The following is a 16,068-nucleotide window of genomic DNA, read 5'->3' as shown; positions in this document are numbered from 1 at the left end:
CTGAATTGATCCTCTTTCTATAAGATTATGTAGCACAAAATAATTGAACCATTTACTGCAATATGTTAAAGATGAGACTATTTTTACTAGAACAAAGTAAACAAAAAATTGAAATTATGTCATTACTCAACCAATATGTTGAACTTCAGCAACTCAACAATAGAAGGTAGCATTTCCCTTGAATCTTCTTTCGAGCATTTTCCTTGATTCTTCCTTCAGCAACTCCTCCATGCTATTGAGCACATCTCTTTGTCGTTCAGAGGGAAGCTGATAGGAATAAAATCATTATAAGTTTACCTTGCAAACATTCCACTGGTTGAAACCTACATTTACCTTGCAACCCAAGATCTATGAAGTTAACCGGTTAAAATATCATGATATGATTCCTTATTCATATTTCTCTAAAAAAAATTGAACATATTAAATGATCTAATTTCCTTATCTAAAACAGGTATTACTTCTTTGTTTATGAAGTAAATAAATTTGCTGCAAGATGCTCCCCTCTGCAAGAAAAATTGAGTTGGTTGAAGAAAAAGTAAAAAACTAAACATAAGTGAATATGAGAGAATATAAACAATACTTACGTGGACAACATGATATCAACCTCTCCATATGACTTGCATCACTTACCTACAAGAGTTATTTGCACAACTTCGAATTTTATGTGCTAGAATAGAAGTCTAAAATCAAGCGAATTTTTCACAAATGTAGAACCAATGTTTTAAAAACCAAACTGAAGGTAGAACCGTTGAGACCTTCGTGTCAAGGTTTATCAAAGTATAAGACTTGGGAGCTCTAGTAAACTGAGGTTACCCTCTATTAGGGTTAGTTAGGAGGCGTCCAACCGGTTGAACAGTCTGGTTCGGTTTTATAAACATTGCGTAAAACAAATTCTTGTCACATCTCACATATAAAACAAACATAAAGAGAAAGGGAAAAAAAATAATCACCATGAATATAGCATCTAAATCAGCTTGATTTTCCATGATTGTAATCAGCTCTTGCATCCACTCAGCTGGAGCATTTTCTCCAAATAGGCTCAAACTCATCAGGAATCCATAAATATTTGAAATTCTATATCATTTACATATTCTAAACTCTGAAATGAAAAGCAACCACAAACATACATCAATTCCAATTATGTTACAAAAAAAATTAGACAATAAATAAATCAACAAATGAACTCGTTAAAAATGACTCAAAGCAATTGTGAATACCTTTTTTATTAGATCAGTTATGCATCTTTCCATTTCACCTTGAGGCTTCAAGAGTTCTGCTTTAAAAGGGAATACCTGTATTGGAAATATTTAGAATTGATCAATGTTCATTTCGATATTAAAGATCCAATGATAATTGACATTTATAAATCAAACACATAATTTCTCACCTTATCTCTAAGAAAGTTCATAACCTTTTCACGAATAACATCGTTTCGGCTCTATCATACCAGAAGTAACATCTAAGCTGCATTTGCAATTAGACTATTATAAGTAAAAAACCAATTATTAGAATCATTTAACTGTATATTAACATAGAGACATCAAATGACCTTTCACATCCTGCCCTAGAAGAGACATTAGAGTCCAAACCACAGCATCAAGATGCTCCAATGACTCCGCTAAAAGAATCAAGTCAAAAAAGAAAAAATATCACAATCAAGACCACCATAATCTCAACTCAAGAATGCAATATATTAACAAGAAACAACTTACCAGTTCCAAGAATTTGCACAAAAATGTCCACAACATTTTCAATATTATGATGTGAATCCTCAAATAAAATAGGAAGTCCTTCTATCACTTTCAGCAGAAACTGCAAGCCGAAAACATCAAATCATGTTTTATTTAAAATTCCTTAACCAACATTAACACTCAAGGTTTTAAAAAGCACAACAAGAAAAAGGTATAGGGTAGTGATACCGTTTCTGTCGGTTTTAACAAAATTATGACCATATTTTTTTAACAAAGAATTTAATATTTCTCTTTTGGTCCTTAAGTATTTAATTGGTATCGTTTTGGTCCTTTAACTAAAAAAAAATTGTTATTTTAAAAAAATATTATTTTTTTGTAAAAAAAACTCAGAGCCAATAACAAGGTGATACGTGTCTAGAAGTTAACTTTTTTTTAAACCCTGACGGAAACCTAACAGAAGGGACCAAAACGAGACTAAAAAAAAATTTAAAGTACTCAAACAATTTTTTTTTAGTTAAGGGACCAAAGCGATACTAATTAAATATTTAAGAAACCAAAAAGCATTTAAGCTAAAAAAAAAAATTCATAAGTGCCTACGGAGAACTTTGTGGTACCACGTGTAACACAGCCATGGAATGATTCGAACGGTATACAAATTGGCTCCTTAGTTGTTAGATGGAGATATTTTGCACCTCCCACTTCACAACATCACAAGTTAAACATTTTTTTTTTTTTTGGTACAAAAGAGGGCTCTCAGAGCCCAAAGGAAAGAAAACTAAGAAATTAAATGGACGTTCCTAGGCATGCAAGTTCCGGAAATATCATCAAACAAAAGACTCTGAAGCTCACTAGGAGGAGTCTCAAGAATATGAAAATCTAGAAAATCCGTCGAAATGCTGAAATTAGCAAGCCAATCTGCACTTCTGTTGCCTTCCCGCCAAGTATGGGTAATTTTGACAGTCCAACTCAAACTCAAAAGTTGTCGAATACGCCTGACCAAAGTAGGAGTAGTTCTACTAAAATTGCAATTTTCAGTAATCATGTCGACCAAAATCTTTGAGTCACTCTCCACTATAAGATGAGTGGTATTCTCCCTCCACGCCATGTCCAAACCAAGGTACATGCCCCACATTTCAGCATGAAAAGCATCACACATTCCAATCTTCTTGAAGTAGCCTTTGATCCATCTGCCATCAGAGTCTCGAAGAAGCCCTCCACACCCTGCAAGAGTACCAGATCCCTTCCAAGCACCATCACAATTAAGCTTAACCCAACCAAACGGAGGTCGCATCCAACCGATGTATATAGTTTCCTTTTGATGCGAACTTTTATGCACCAACTTCGTATTGTCTTCTATCTCTCTAGTAAACTTTTGAATCACCAGTGTTGGATTGCTTGGTCTTTGAAATCCTATTTCAAAAATAGGTTTGTTTCGCCAATTCCATAAATACCAACATGTTGTCATGAAAGTAGTCTGCCAAGTAGCAGGATTATCTCCAATCCCTTTTTTATTAAGGTTGTTAAAAATCCACTCCCTGCAATCAAAAGAGAAGAAATTAGTTATGTAATTATGTGGGATAAGTCTGAGCCATACCTGAGTAGCGTGCACACAATCACGAAGGACATGAATGACTGTTTCATCCTCTCTCGCACAACAAGGACAAGTAGGGGAGATACCAACCCCCCACTTGCTACGACGATAATTGGTAAGGATCCTTCCATGAGCGGCCAACCAAATAAAGGTTTGGATACGATGGGGACCCTTCCAATTCCATAAGGTCTTCCAATCACCTCCTACAACAAAGGGGTCTCTTGCAGCAAATTGTAAGCACTTTGGACAGTAAACTTGAGAGTGTTAGTTCCTCCCCATCCTATTGTATCTGGGCCAACAAAATCAGAAGGGGTTGGGAGGGCTAAAATCTGGTTAACAATGTCCACATGCAAGTTATCCATAAAAAAATTTAGGTCCCAGACACCAGAAGTATTAATAGCATCCCTAACTGAAATAGTAGTATCCACATAAGATTGAGTAGAAGAAGAGAAGAGAGAAGTATTATTCGAGACCCACTTATCGAACCAAAAGTTAGGACTTCTTCCATCTCCAATTTGCCAACAAATCAAATAATCAAATAATCATTCTAACAATGTCCACATTTATTTATTAATACAACAAATCAAATAATCAATGAACATTCTTTTCATATAAATTTAAGAAATGATATTTATATAACTATTTTATGACAACTTTTCGAATAATATTATCTTTTATATTTACATTGTGTTCTAACTTTTTTTTATTAGTTTGATTTTTATGTCAATATCTACATTTTTTTATATAGTTTAATTGTATTACAAGTTCAAATAACTTACTCATATACATTTACATTTCTTTTTTAACCTTTCAACCGGTGTGTGAGCAACGCCACATATAACAAATAAAATATTAGCATAAAACCAAGTTGTTGTGTGGTATAAATTAAATAATTTAATTGTGTAGCTCAGTTACCATACAAGTACCACACTTGACAGCCACAAATTTAAAACATGGAGTAGAAAATAAGGTATGGTTAGTTTATGTGACATCAATTCGATTGGATCAGTCACATAAATTATATATATATATATATATATATATATATATATATATAAGCTCACAAGAGAGTAAAACTCAACATTACATTACACTATAGCACCATTGAACTATAGCACCATTTATAAATTCAAATACATTGAAAAATTCATATTCATATTCATATATGAAGATGAAGTGCAAAGAATGTGAACTTTGTAATCAACAAGCTTCGTTCTATTGTCCTTCCGATTCCGCTTTTCTCTGCCGGAGTTGCGACGTCGCCGTTCACGGCGCTAACTTCCTCGTCGCTCGTCACCTCCGTCACATCTTGTGCTCCAAATGCGATGGTTTCACCGAAATTCTCATCTCCGGCACTGCACTTCACCACCGTCTTTCATCAACCTGCCGTTCTTGCTCGCCGGAAAATCAATCCTCCGGTGAGCCGAGTTCTCAATCTTCTTCATCTTGCGAGTCTTGCGTTACAGAAAAGAAGAAAACAAAAAGTCGAAAGATAATGAAGAGTTTTTCAGTTTCGAATTCTGTTACCGATGATATATCTCCGGCACCGGGGAACAAGAACATGAAGAAAAAGATGATTGGGACTGAAGATGCTGGATCGGTGGCGGAGGAGATATTTTCGAAATGGAGGAGAGAGTTAGAGTTAGATTTTCCGGTGAACGGTGATCGTGTGGCGGTGGAAGCTATGGCGGTGTGTTTGAGAACGTGGAAGTTACTTCCGGTGAAGGTGGCTGCTGCGTCGTCGTTTTGGTTTGGGTTAAGATTTTGTGGGGACAATAGTTTTGCCACGTGTCGAAATTTGATGAGGTTGGAGAAAATATCAGGGGTGCCAGCTAAGCTGATTTTGGCCACACATGTGAAACTTGCACGTGTCTTTACTCAACACCTTGAATTGCAAGAAGGGTGTGACGAGTCGTAAGATTATTTTTTGATAGAATATTGTTATGTGAACAACGATAATTTATAATTTATGTGATAACTTATTCTTTCTCTCTTTTCATTTGTTAAAAATAATGGAAAAAAATATATATATAATTTGAGTATGATAGAGAAAATTGTCAAAAAGTTATTTCTCTAATGAGTCATAAGAATTAAATTAAACTTAGCATTTTTTATGTATCCTAGTTAGTAGTTAGTTTAATATTATGATATTGTTATTATCTATCAAAATATCATATTAGAAAAAAATTATGATAGTATAAAAATGTGTTTAGCCAACAGCCACACAATGTAATTGTTATTAATTATTGATTAAAACTGTAGGATACACTAGATATTTTTTTTTTTTTGAGAGAGGATACACTAGATATTGAATAATCGAAAAAATAAATTACCTATTGTTGTATCAAGTATCAACATAAGGATTTCATTAATTATCTTCATTTTGTTTATCTTTTTAAAAATATTTGAATAGATCGAAATGCCAAATGTGTAGATAATCAGTTCGATTCTTTGATTCTCATATTTTGATGGTGTAATTTACGAGATGATTAACCAACTAACAAGAACACAATAAATGAGTCAATTGCTATGAAAGAAGAAAGAAATTATTATTTTTAATTAGGGTTGAATTATCTCTCAAATGAAGCTAATTAAAAATCAAATCCAAGTTCTTTTTATGTGAGAGAATCATGTGTTAAACTCTCTCAACACCATGTTGATATTTCACATGTTAATTTAATCACTAAGTAGTTGGTTTTAATATTCGTAAAATGCTAAGTGTATGTTACATTTTTCTGAAAATGGTAAGCACATTTTAGATTCACAATGAATTACGCGAAATTATAATATAATTTTCCCTGTTTTTGAACTCCGAAGTATAGTTTTCATTGAAATCAGGGTGCCTATAATTTAGATAAACTCATAGTTCAATGAAAAATATGCAAAAACTCTTACAAGAATGAATCCCAAATGCATGGCAGTGTCATGATTTTTTTATTTTGCTAATCTATATGCCACTAATATATTATGTTGTCTAGTCTACTTGTAAAATTAATCTTGCGAACACAATTATGTAGCTGATGCTTGCACGTCATATATATGTGGCTAATTCTTACTTAAAAACAAATATCTAAATCATCATGCTAATCAGTTTTTTTTAGGTGTGAGGTACTACATTAATTTGCTTTTAAACATGCACCAACAATAAATCCATAATTGATGTTCTATTACTAACTATGGATCTATGAGCACCAATTTTATAACCACACGTCACCTATCGTACTATATATACTTAATTTGGTCCCAACTTCAAATTCAAACCCACACAATTTCTGCAGTGTAATTAATAATAAATGAAAAGACTCAATCAAAGTGGTCGAGCTATCACAAAATGGGTTGGTATCTATGGTGCATAATCATTTTACTTGTAACCAAGAAAAGATGTAGTAGTAATAAATAAATATGTAATAATAGAGATAAATGTGTGGTCTAAAATGTGTTTCTTTTTAAAGTGATGCTTGAGAAGGGTCCATTTGAATAGCAAAAAAGCACTTCGTTGTGGTTGTTGTTGGAAGTTTCTAAAAGAATCATTTCCATTGAGTGTGAGACGTTGGTTTTTTTGTGTATTGAGATTCTTTCTTTCCCAATGCGGCTATGTTTAAACCACATGTTTTGTTTAATTATTTGAGTCTTAAAATCATGATGTTAGTTAAGTTGTCATGGCTCATTCTTAACCATGATTTGATCTCTTTAATTATTCATTTAATTCATGGCTATAAACTTTCTACTTTGTTAGGAAAGAAAGGCACGATGTGATCTAAGAGTACCTCCAACAATGAATATTAGAAATGGTTATTTTCTAAGTCTTATTGTGACATATCATTTTATAGTAATTCTATCATTTTTTATCTCATTGGTGCACTTTAAATAACTCATATTAGATCTCACAAAAATGCATGTTGTGTTAGAAATGCAATTTAGGGAACGTTACTTGTTGAAGTAACAAATGAACATTACAAACTAACGGCCTACAATGGATGAACTTGAGAAAATGTAGAAATTGGGTTACTTCACCTGGCGGATTGGATTCAAATACCACCGCTAAAGTTGCTCTAAGTAACCTTAAAAATTGGACTAGTAATTAAGAGGTAAGATCAAATGATTACTGAATTTCAATTGATCAAATTTCTAAGCCAAAACTTGAATTATGAGTAAAACAATCTTTTACCAGATAATCTTCGGATGGGTGAAGAACCAAAATGGCTTAAATTATGGAGTACATTCTATTTATCTCTCTTGATCAAAACTTGAGTGAATAACCAAAATTATGTACGTGGTTTTTGTGTTTCAGCACCGCTAAGACTTGAGGAAGTTATTAGAACTTGAGAATTAATTATCTTTGATATTTTGTAGACCTTCAAGTTATTAGAAGGTTAACCTATTGGATGATTGATAATACTTTGATATTTCGTTAGACACTTATACGTTTCTAATGGAACTATTGGTGTTTACAAATTGAATTGTACTCTGAAATGATTTTTTGAAGTTGTTATGAAAAAGGGCACATATGCCCTCCATAAGGGCTCAGAAGTCCTCTCGAAGGGCTCCTGAAGCCCTAAGCGCGTCCCCCTTTGGACGCCGTCTTGACAAGCTTCTAGAAACATCTAGAATGCTCTAGAGTGATTTGGGGCCCAAGCTGCTTGGGGTTTAAGTCACTGAATTACAAGCCCCTGAACGGCTATAAATACCTCTCTTGAGAACATTTTGAAGGGATGACCAATACAGACTAAATCCTAGATTCTATTATTGTACTTTTGCAAGTATACATGCATAATATAAAGATATTAAAAACCACAGAATAATAACATTCATCGCACATTATTTATTCATGATTGAAACTTTTATATAAACTAGCGAAAAGACGGGCACTCACGTGTCCGACTTTCTGTTCTTTTTATTGCGCTAACCTTTGAAAATTATGAACGCTATTTTTTTATAAAATTTTAATTTTGATTAAAAGTAAAAATATAAATGTTTTTTTCTTTCAAATTATAATAGATCAAGCTAACCATGATTATATATTTCAATGAAACCAACAATATAACAAAAAATATAATCAAAATTCTAATTTGTTTAATGACACCAACACCAATCTTTATTCCTTAAAAAAAATCTTTATTTTAGAAAAAATTGTTTAAGGGTATAATTGGGATAATAAAAAAGTAAATATAGATACACTCATGTAGTTTGTTACACTTTTTAAATGATAAAGAAAAAAATTGGACATTTGTGTTTGTTACACTTTTATTTTAATATTTACATTTATTCTTATCTTTTTTTTTTTTTGAAGGAAAGATAGCTCATTTCATTTCTTCTAAAATAATAGAGTCAATACAATAGGGAGGGTGATTGAAAATATTGGGACTAGCATGTAATATAGACGCTCGAGCAAGATTATGAGCGACTCTATTAGCTTGTCTCCTAACATAAGCTAAAACATAAGTAGCATTAGAAAAAAGCAATGTCCTACAGTTAGAGAGTAAACTTCCTAGCTCATTAACATATGGGCTATTACTAAGAACATCATTCACAACAAGCTGACAATCAGTTTCAAAAACAACGCGATTGAGACCAAGATCGAGAGCAATTTGGAGAGCTTGTTGTAAAGCAGTAGCTTCACCCTCAGTTGCGGTTGAAATAGAGGGAAAACCCATTGAGTGAGCTTGGATAAGATGTCCAAGGCTGTCTCGAAAACAGATACCAACACCAAATTTTCCATCGGCTTCGAAAAGGGCACAATCAACATTAAACTTTATCCAATCTTCCTGCGGTTTAGTCCATCCTGGAGTAGCTGACTGCATAGTATCATTGGGACGGTTGCACCACATGAAATCTCTAACAGTATCCAATGCTAGAACACAAGTTGCGTGTGCATTGACTGGTTTTTGTTCCCATAAGCAAGAACTACGCGCACGCCAAATACTCCATAATATAGCTACAAATTCAGCACGATTTTCCACTTCAAGCGATCTAAGGATGACAAACATAATAGAGGAAAAACTACCGTTTGTTGTCATGTACGATGCTATCTTACCCAAAAGATTCGATACTTTCCAACAATCTGTAGCAAATTTACAATGCATAAACATGTGCATTTCATCTTCCAGGCCGCGATTGCAAACCACACAAGTTGACTGGCAATGAACTCCACGACTTTGCAAATTAGACCTTGTAGGTAAACAACCGCGAAGCAATCTCCAGCAAAAATGTTTGATTTTTGACGGGACACACAATGACCATATCAACTTCCAATCCCTTGAGACATGATAATTTGACCGCTAGTCTGAAATACTCACACACATCTTATACGCAGATTTAACCGTGTGTGATCCATTAGGTGATGCATTCTATATTATTGTATCAAAGTGAGTTCGAGAGTGGAAAGGAAACTTACAAATATCATATGTGTCTTGGTGTTCGTTATAAAAGCAATAAAGTCACGATTCCAAGTGTTGGTTGTTGGATTGAAAAGTTGAGATACAGTCAGATTGATGAGTGCGGATCCATGGGTCTTTCCAGACATTAATATCATTACCATCACCGATTTTCCACCTATAACCAAGAGATAACATTGGAATAGTGCTCCAAATACTCCTCCACGTGAAACTTGGACTATGACCAATAGTGGCGCCCAAAAACCCGCTTCTAGGGAAATATTTAGCTTTGAGAACTTTGGTGAGGAGAGAGGAAGAGTCTATGAGGAGCTTCCATCCTTGCTTACCTAGCATGGCAAGGTTAAAACCTTCAAGGTCGCGAAAGTTAAGACCACCGTGATCCTTACAAGCAGCCATCTTATCCCAGTTTAGCCAATTAATACTTCTACCACCATTCTTCTTTGAACCCCAATAAAATGAATTCATCATGCGCTCTATTTCTTCCCTAAATGAGGTAGGGAGCAGAAAAGCGCTCATACAGTAAGTTGGTATAGATTGGGCAAGATACATGCACGTGAAAGAGATCGAGCATTCCAATTTTGGATATTTTTCCAGATACGTTCTTTGATAAAAGTGAATATAGCTTTTTTGTCTCTTCCTACCATAGATGGGAGGCCAAGATACTTACCGTGCCCCATCATTTCCACAACATCTAAGAGATGAATAATATTGTTTCAGAGAGTCGTATTTGTATTCCGACTGAAAATGATGGAGGATTTCTGATAGTTAATAGCTTGGCCACTAGCAGTTTCATAAGTATCCAAAATATTCTTGAGGGTTATCACTTCAGAGATAGTAGCCTTACAGAAAAGAAAACTGTCGTCCACGAAGAGGAGATGGATAATCGATGGACTCCCCCGACAGATGCGAGTACCGTGGATAAGACCGCTATTCTCATGGTGCCTGATGTAAGAACTTAAGCCCTCTGAACAAATAATATAGAGATAAGGGGAAAGGGGATCCCCCCGTCGAAGACCACAAAGAGGAGTAATAAGTCCTACACGATCGTTGTTGACAAGCGCATGATAGTTGACAGAGGAGACACATTGCATAATCCAACTGATCCAGGTATTTGAAAAACCCATTTTTTCCATCACCACTTATAGATAACTCCACTTGACCCTATCAAAGGCTTTACTAACATCAAGCTTTAGGGCAATATTTCCTTCTTTACCTCTGGTCTTGCATTTCATATAATGAAGAACTTCATAAGTAGTGAGAGCATTGTCAAGAATGTCTCTACCAGGGACAAAAGCGGCCTGGGAATCAGAGATGCACTTATGGAGGATTTGTTTGAGCCGATTTGTTATATATATTATTTGTTTTGAAAATTGAGAGCATTTTTAGAAAGAAAAAGTCAGTCTAAAAGAGCTAAAATGAGTTATTTTCTTTATATATAGTATAAATTTATCCCAACAATTAATTTAAAAAATAATAATTAAATTTAACCCAATCTGGAACTGAATGTAAGTATTTTGTCGCAAACATCAGGACATAATTTGAGATTTTCTGTCGCAATGTTGGAACAAAATTAAATAATTGGGATAAAACAATTCATTACAATCCGCTCTAGATTCCGTCTCAAATGTGCGACAGATTATATAATTTCGTCCCCAAAATATTGTGACAGCAAGAATTGTGACGAATATATTTTTTCCAAAATTCCGTCCCTGAATTCAATTGGGACGAAAATTTACACTATTGTGCGACGGAAATTTCAATCTCAAATAAAAAAAAAAAATCTTGGTGTGAAAAAAAATGACTAAATCGTTACCTAAAATTAAGATAAGAGGTCAAATGAATAATTTTGTCAAAACTATTTAAAGACATTTTCATTGCATCTTTTGTGTGGTGCAAATTGTCTCTTTTTAAATATTATTGTAGACGAATGGAATATGCAAACCATACAACATTTCATGAAAAACATAGAAAAGAACCAAAATAAGCAAATTACTTTTTAATGGAATATGTATAGTGGACAAATTGCAAGCTTAAATAGCCCATTTAGTTAAAATTGGTTAAAAATGAATTCACCATCAAAAGTGATTCTAGCAACATTGACATTGACAATCTCTATATCTCCCACTATTGATAATTTCACCTAATAGAGTTCTAAGTTTGATGCCAAACATTCCTGGCTTTACAACATCAATGTTACCAGATACTAAACACACACTTTCCTCAGCTTCTATAACCTTTGTAGTTTTATTTTCCTAAGCTCTCCAAGATAGTTTATAAAAAGCGTTTTATAGCTAATATAAAAGCAATTTGACCTTATTTTATCTTTTGTTTAGAAATAGTTTATATACAAGCTCTTAGTAGGAATTGTTGTTCTAGCAATGTTCTTCTCTCCTCATTCTGAGTTGGAATCCTCACCATTTTAACAGCAACAGCTCTCTGCTTGTAAATTCCACGGTAAATCCGACTGTGAGCACCGGACGCAAACTTGTTACCGATGAAAAGCTGAGAAAGATCAGCAGTCCATTCTTCCTGACCCTCCTTTGAAGCTTCCCACATTTCGACATTCTCAAAATCCAATATCATGGACCATGATTCTAAACTATCAAATCTTTTTCTTTCCATGTTGTCTGCATCACAATTCAACCGAGTCCTAGAAGATGAAGGAAAAGTTTCGTGAAACATGAACCTGCCATTGAAACTCTAGCAAAGTTCATGTCTTTGGAAAATCATAATTTTTTGATGTAACAGAATAACAAAGATTTAAATAACCATTTGGATCCTTAACACGCTTCAGTCTAACCGATTCTACCACTGCCGTACCTGAATCAACCACGATGTTACCATCAACACTACCATTTGATTGCTTTTCAAATTCCACTATTTTGTTTCCAACACTAAATGCTTTCAATGTTATTAAGTAAAAAAATTGTGGGTATTTTTTCACTAAGGTTTTGTTTGCGAGTTTTGAGGGGAAGGAAAAGAAAGGCTAAGGAGGGGAAGGGAAGGAAAGGGAGGGAAGGGAGAAAGGAGGGAAAACCTTCCCCTTGTTTGGAAGTTAAAAAACCAATAAGAAAAGGAGATGGAGGGCTTATGTTATAATTTTACTATTTTACCCTTTTTCCTCTTAAAATCAAATATATTGTTATACTTCGTAATTTAACTTCTAATTTATTCAAAACAACTTATCTTATGAAAAACAAATTATTATGATCTTTTTTTAAAAAACAACTTATTCAAAACAGCTTATTTATACAAAACAGTTTATTATGACATATTTTCAAAAAAACAGCTTAATACGATCTCTTTTTCATAAATAACCTATCCAAAACAACTTATATATACAAAACAGCTTATTACAATCTCTTTTTCAAAAACAGCTCATTCAAAACAGCTTATTTATACAAAACAGCTTATTTATACAAAACAGCTTATTACGATCTCATTTTCAAAAACCTCTTATTCAAAACAACTTATTTATACAAAACAGCTTAATACGACCTCATTTTCAAAAACCGCTTATTCAAAACAACTTATTTATACAAAACAGCTAATTACGACCTCATTTTCAAAAACAGCTTATTCAAAACAACTTATTTATGCAAAACAGCTTAATACGATCTCTTTTTCAAAAACATCTTATTCAAAACAGCTTATTTATATAAAACATCTTATTACGACCTCATTTTCAAAAACCACTTATTCAAAATAACTTATTTATACAAAACTGCTTATTACGACCTCATTTTCAAAAACCTCTTATTCAAAACAGCTTATTTATGCAAAACCGCTTATTACGATCTCTTTTTTAAAAACAACTTATTCAAAACAACTTAAATAAGTTGTTTTGAATAAGCTTTTTTTGAAAATGAGGTTGCAATAAGCTGTTTTGTATAAATAAGGTGTTTTGAATAAGCGGTTTTTGAAAATGAGGTCGTGATAAGCTGTTTTATATAATTAAGTTGTTTTGAATAAGCAGTTTTTTAAACTGAGGTCGTAATAAGCTGTTTTGTATAAATAAGTTGTTTTGAATAAGCAGTTTTTTAAAATGAGATCGTAATAAGCTGTTTTATATAAATAAGTTGTTTTGAATAAGCAGTTTTTTAAAATGAGGTCGTAATAAGCTGTTTTATATATTTAAGTTGTTTTGAATAAGCAGTTTTTTAAACTGAGGTCGTAATAAGCTGTTTTGTATAAATAAGTTGTTTTGAATAAGCAGTTTTTTAAAATGAGGTCGTAATAAGCTGTTTTGTATAAATAAGTTGATTTGAATAAGCCGTTTTGAAAATAAGGTCGTAATAACCTGTTTTATATAAATAAGTTGTTTTGAATAAGCAGTTTTTGAAAATGAGGTCGTAATAAGCTGTTTTATATAAATAAGTTGTTTTGAATAAACAGTTTTTGAAAATGAGGTCGTAATAAGCTGTTTTATATAAATAAGTTGTTTTGAATAAGCCGTTTTTGAAAATGAGGTCGTAATAAGCTGTTTTGTATAAATAAGTTGTTTTGAGTAAGCCGTTTTTGAAAATGAGGTCGTAATAAGTTGTTTTGAATAAGTAGTTTTTGAAAATGAGGTCGTAATAAGCTGTTTTATATAAATAAGTTGTTTTGAATAAGCCATTTTTGAAAATGAGGTCGTAATAAGCTGTTTTGTATAAATAAGTTGTTTTGAATAAGTAGTTTTTGAAAATGAGGTCGTAATAAGCTGTTTTATATAAATAAGTTGTTTTGAATAAGTAGTTTTTGAAAATGAGGTCGTAATAAGCTGTTTTATATAAATAAGTTGTTTTGAATAAGCCGTTTAGCTGTTTTATATAAATAAGTTGTTTTGAATAAGCCGTTTTTGAAAATGAGGTCGTCATAAGCTGTTTTGTATAAATAAGTTGTTTTGAATAAGCAGTTTTTTAAAATGAGATCGTAATAAGCTGTTTTATATAAATAAGTTGTTTTGAATAAGCGATTTTTGAAAATGAGGACTTAATAAGCTATTTTATATAAATAAGTTGTTTTGAATAAGTTGTTTTTAAAAAAAGATTGTAATAATTTTAGTAATGTCTAAAATTGAAATTTTGAATTATTAAGAAGGCAAAATTGTCAATTTGTATGTTTAACCCCCCAAAATCCCCCAATTTGGGGGAACTTTAAAATTGGACAAATGAAGCCCTTCAAAACCCCCCAAAACATTTCCCTTGTTTTTTTAAAACTCGCAAACAAGGGTTTTGACTCCATAAGCCTTTCCTTCCCTTTCCCTCCCCTCCAAAACCCAACTCGCAAACAAAGCCTAAAGGAATTTTTTTTATTTTGTTTGACAAAAAAGTTGAAGTAAATTTGTTTTAGGAAATTATTATCAATGAATGATGATATGGTCAAACTTATGCCACCTATTTTTTTTTTTTTTTTTTGGAAACTTGTTGAATGTAGGTAATTTGATAAAATTAGTGCCTAACACGCGTAAACTTTTGAGTTTTTCTACTTGCACCCTAGTTAATCATGGTTGCACCCCAAAATGACAATATTACCCTTTCATAAAATTTGATTTTCAAAAAGCATATTCCTTCTTTCTTGGTTACATCCCAAAACCCCTCTTCCAAAACCATAATTCTCCAATCGATCGATTGTGTTCTGCGAAGATTTTCAAAACCATACTTTCTCACGTCCATTCATGATTTCAAAGAAAATTCGAAGCAAATCAGGTTAGCAAGTGTTGTTCTTCAATCGATTGTGTTTTCCTTGTTCTGTAAACTCAGTTTAAGTAGGTTCATGTAAACTCAGTTTAAGTAGGTTCATATAAACTCAGTTTAAGTAGGTTCATGTAAACTTAATTTAAGTAGGTTCATGTAAACTCAGTTTAAGTAGGTTCATGTAAACTAAGTTTACATGAACCTACTTAAACTGAATTTAAGTTAACCTTACGAATGTAAATTAAAACCGTAATCGTACAGTGCATCAGTGCAGTTGAAGGAAAAAAATTGAAACTTGCAAATAGAAGAAGAAATTCAATTACTTATATCCAATTGAGTATGGATGAAAAATATTTTGATTCACTCTTTAATTTTCATGGAGATTGATATTGAACATCAAATTGTTTGCTCGTGATCGCTTGTGGGGTGAAAGAGGGTGAAACTCAGTGACAATGAATAAAATTAGGGTTTTAAGAAAATTTATATAAAAGGGCAATTTTGGTATTATAAAAAACTTTTAAGAAAATTTGGGTGTAACCAAAAAAACATGGGGTGTAAATAGAAAAACTCTTTTTTTTTTTTAAGAAACAACAACTTGTACTTCATGGCACCGATTATTGTTTTTTAATTTTTGTAACTCTGAAAGAGAAAATTATTATCAACAACGTTGATGATATTTAAAAATAAAATGTTGACGATTATTTTTTTTGGGT

General features: G+C 32.7%; 1 protein-coding gene across 1 annotated transcript; it reads left to right on the top strand.

The window, feature by feature from the left end:
* The first annotated feature begins 4,348 nt into the window (after nt 1-4,348).
* LOC25491235 (B-box zinc finger protein 32) lies at nt 4,349-5,275 on the top strand. Its single transcript, XM_013599118.3, has one exon. It carries the CDS (start codon nt 4,448-4,450, stop codon nt 5,198-5,200), a length of 753 nt encoding a protein of 250 aa, XP_013454572.1. The 5' UTR covers nt 4,349-4,447; the 3' UTR covers nt 5,201-5,275.
* The last annotated feature ends 10,793 nt before the right edge of the window (nt 5,276-16,068 follow it).

This window comes from Medicago truncatula, chromosome 4 (assembly GCF_003473485.1).
Source record: "Medicago truncatula cultivar Jemalong A17 chromosome 4, MtrunA17r5.0-ANR, whole genome shotgun sequence".
Classification (NCBI taxonomy): Eukaryota; Viridiplantae; Streptophyta; class Magnoliopsida; order Fabales; family Fabaceae; genus Medicago; species Medicago truncatula.
This window is presented reverse-complemented; position numbering and strand designations above follow the sequence as displayed.

Excerpts from the sequence above, each read along its gene's own strand:
- LOC25491235 (XM_013599118.3), top strand. The coding sequence starts at position 4,448 with ATGAAGATGAAGTGCAAAGAATGTGAACTTTGTAATCAACAAGCTTCG.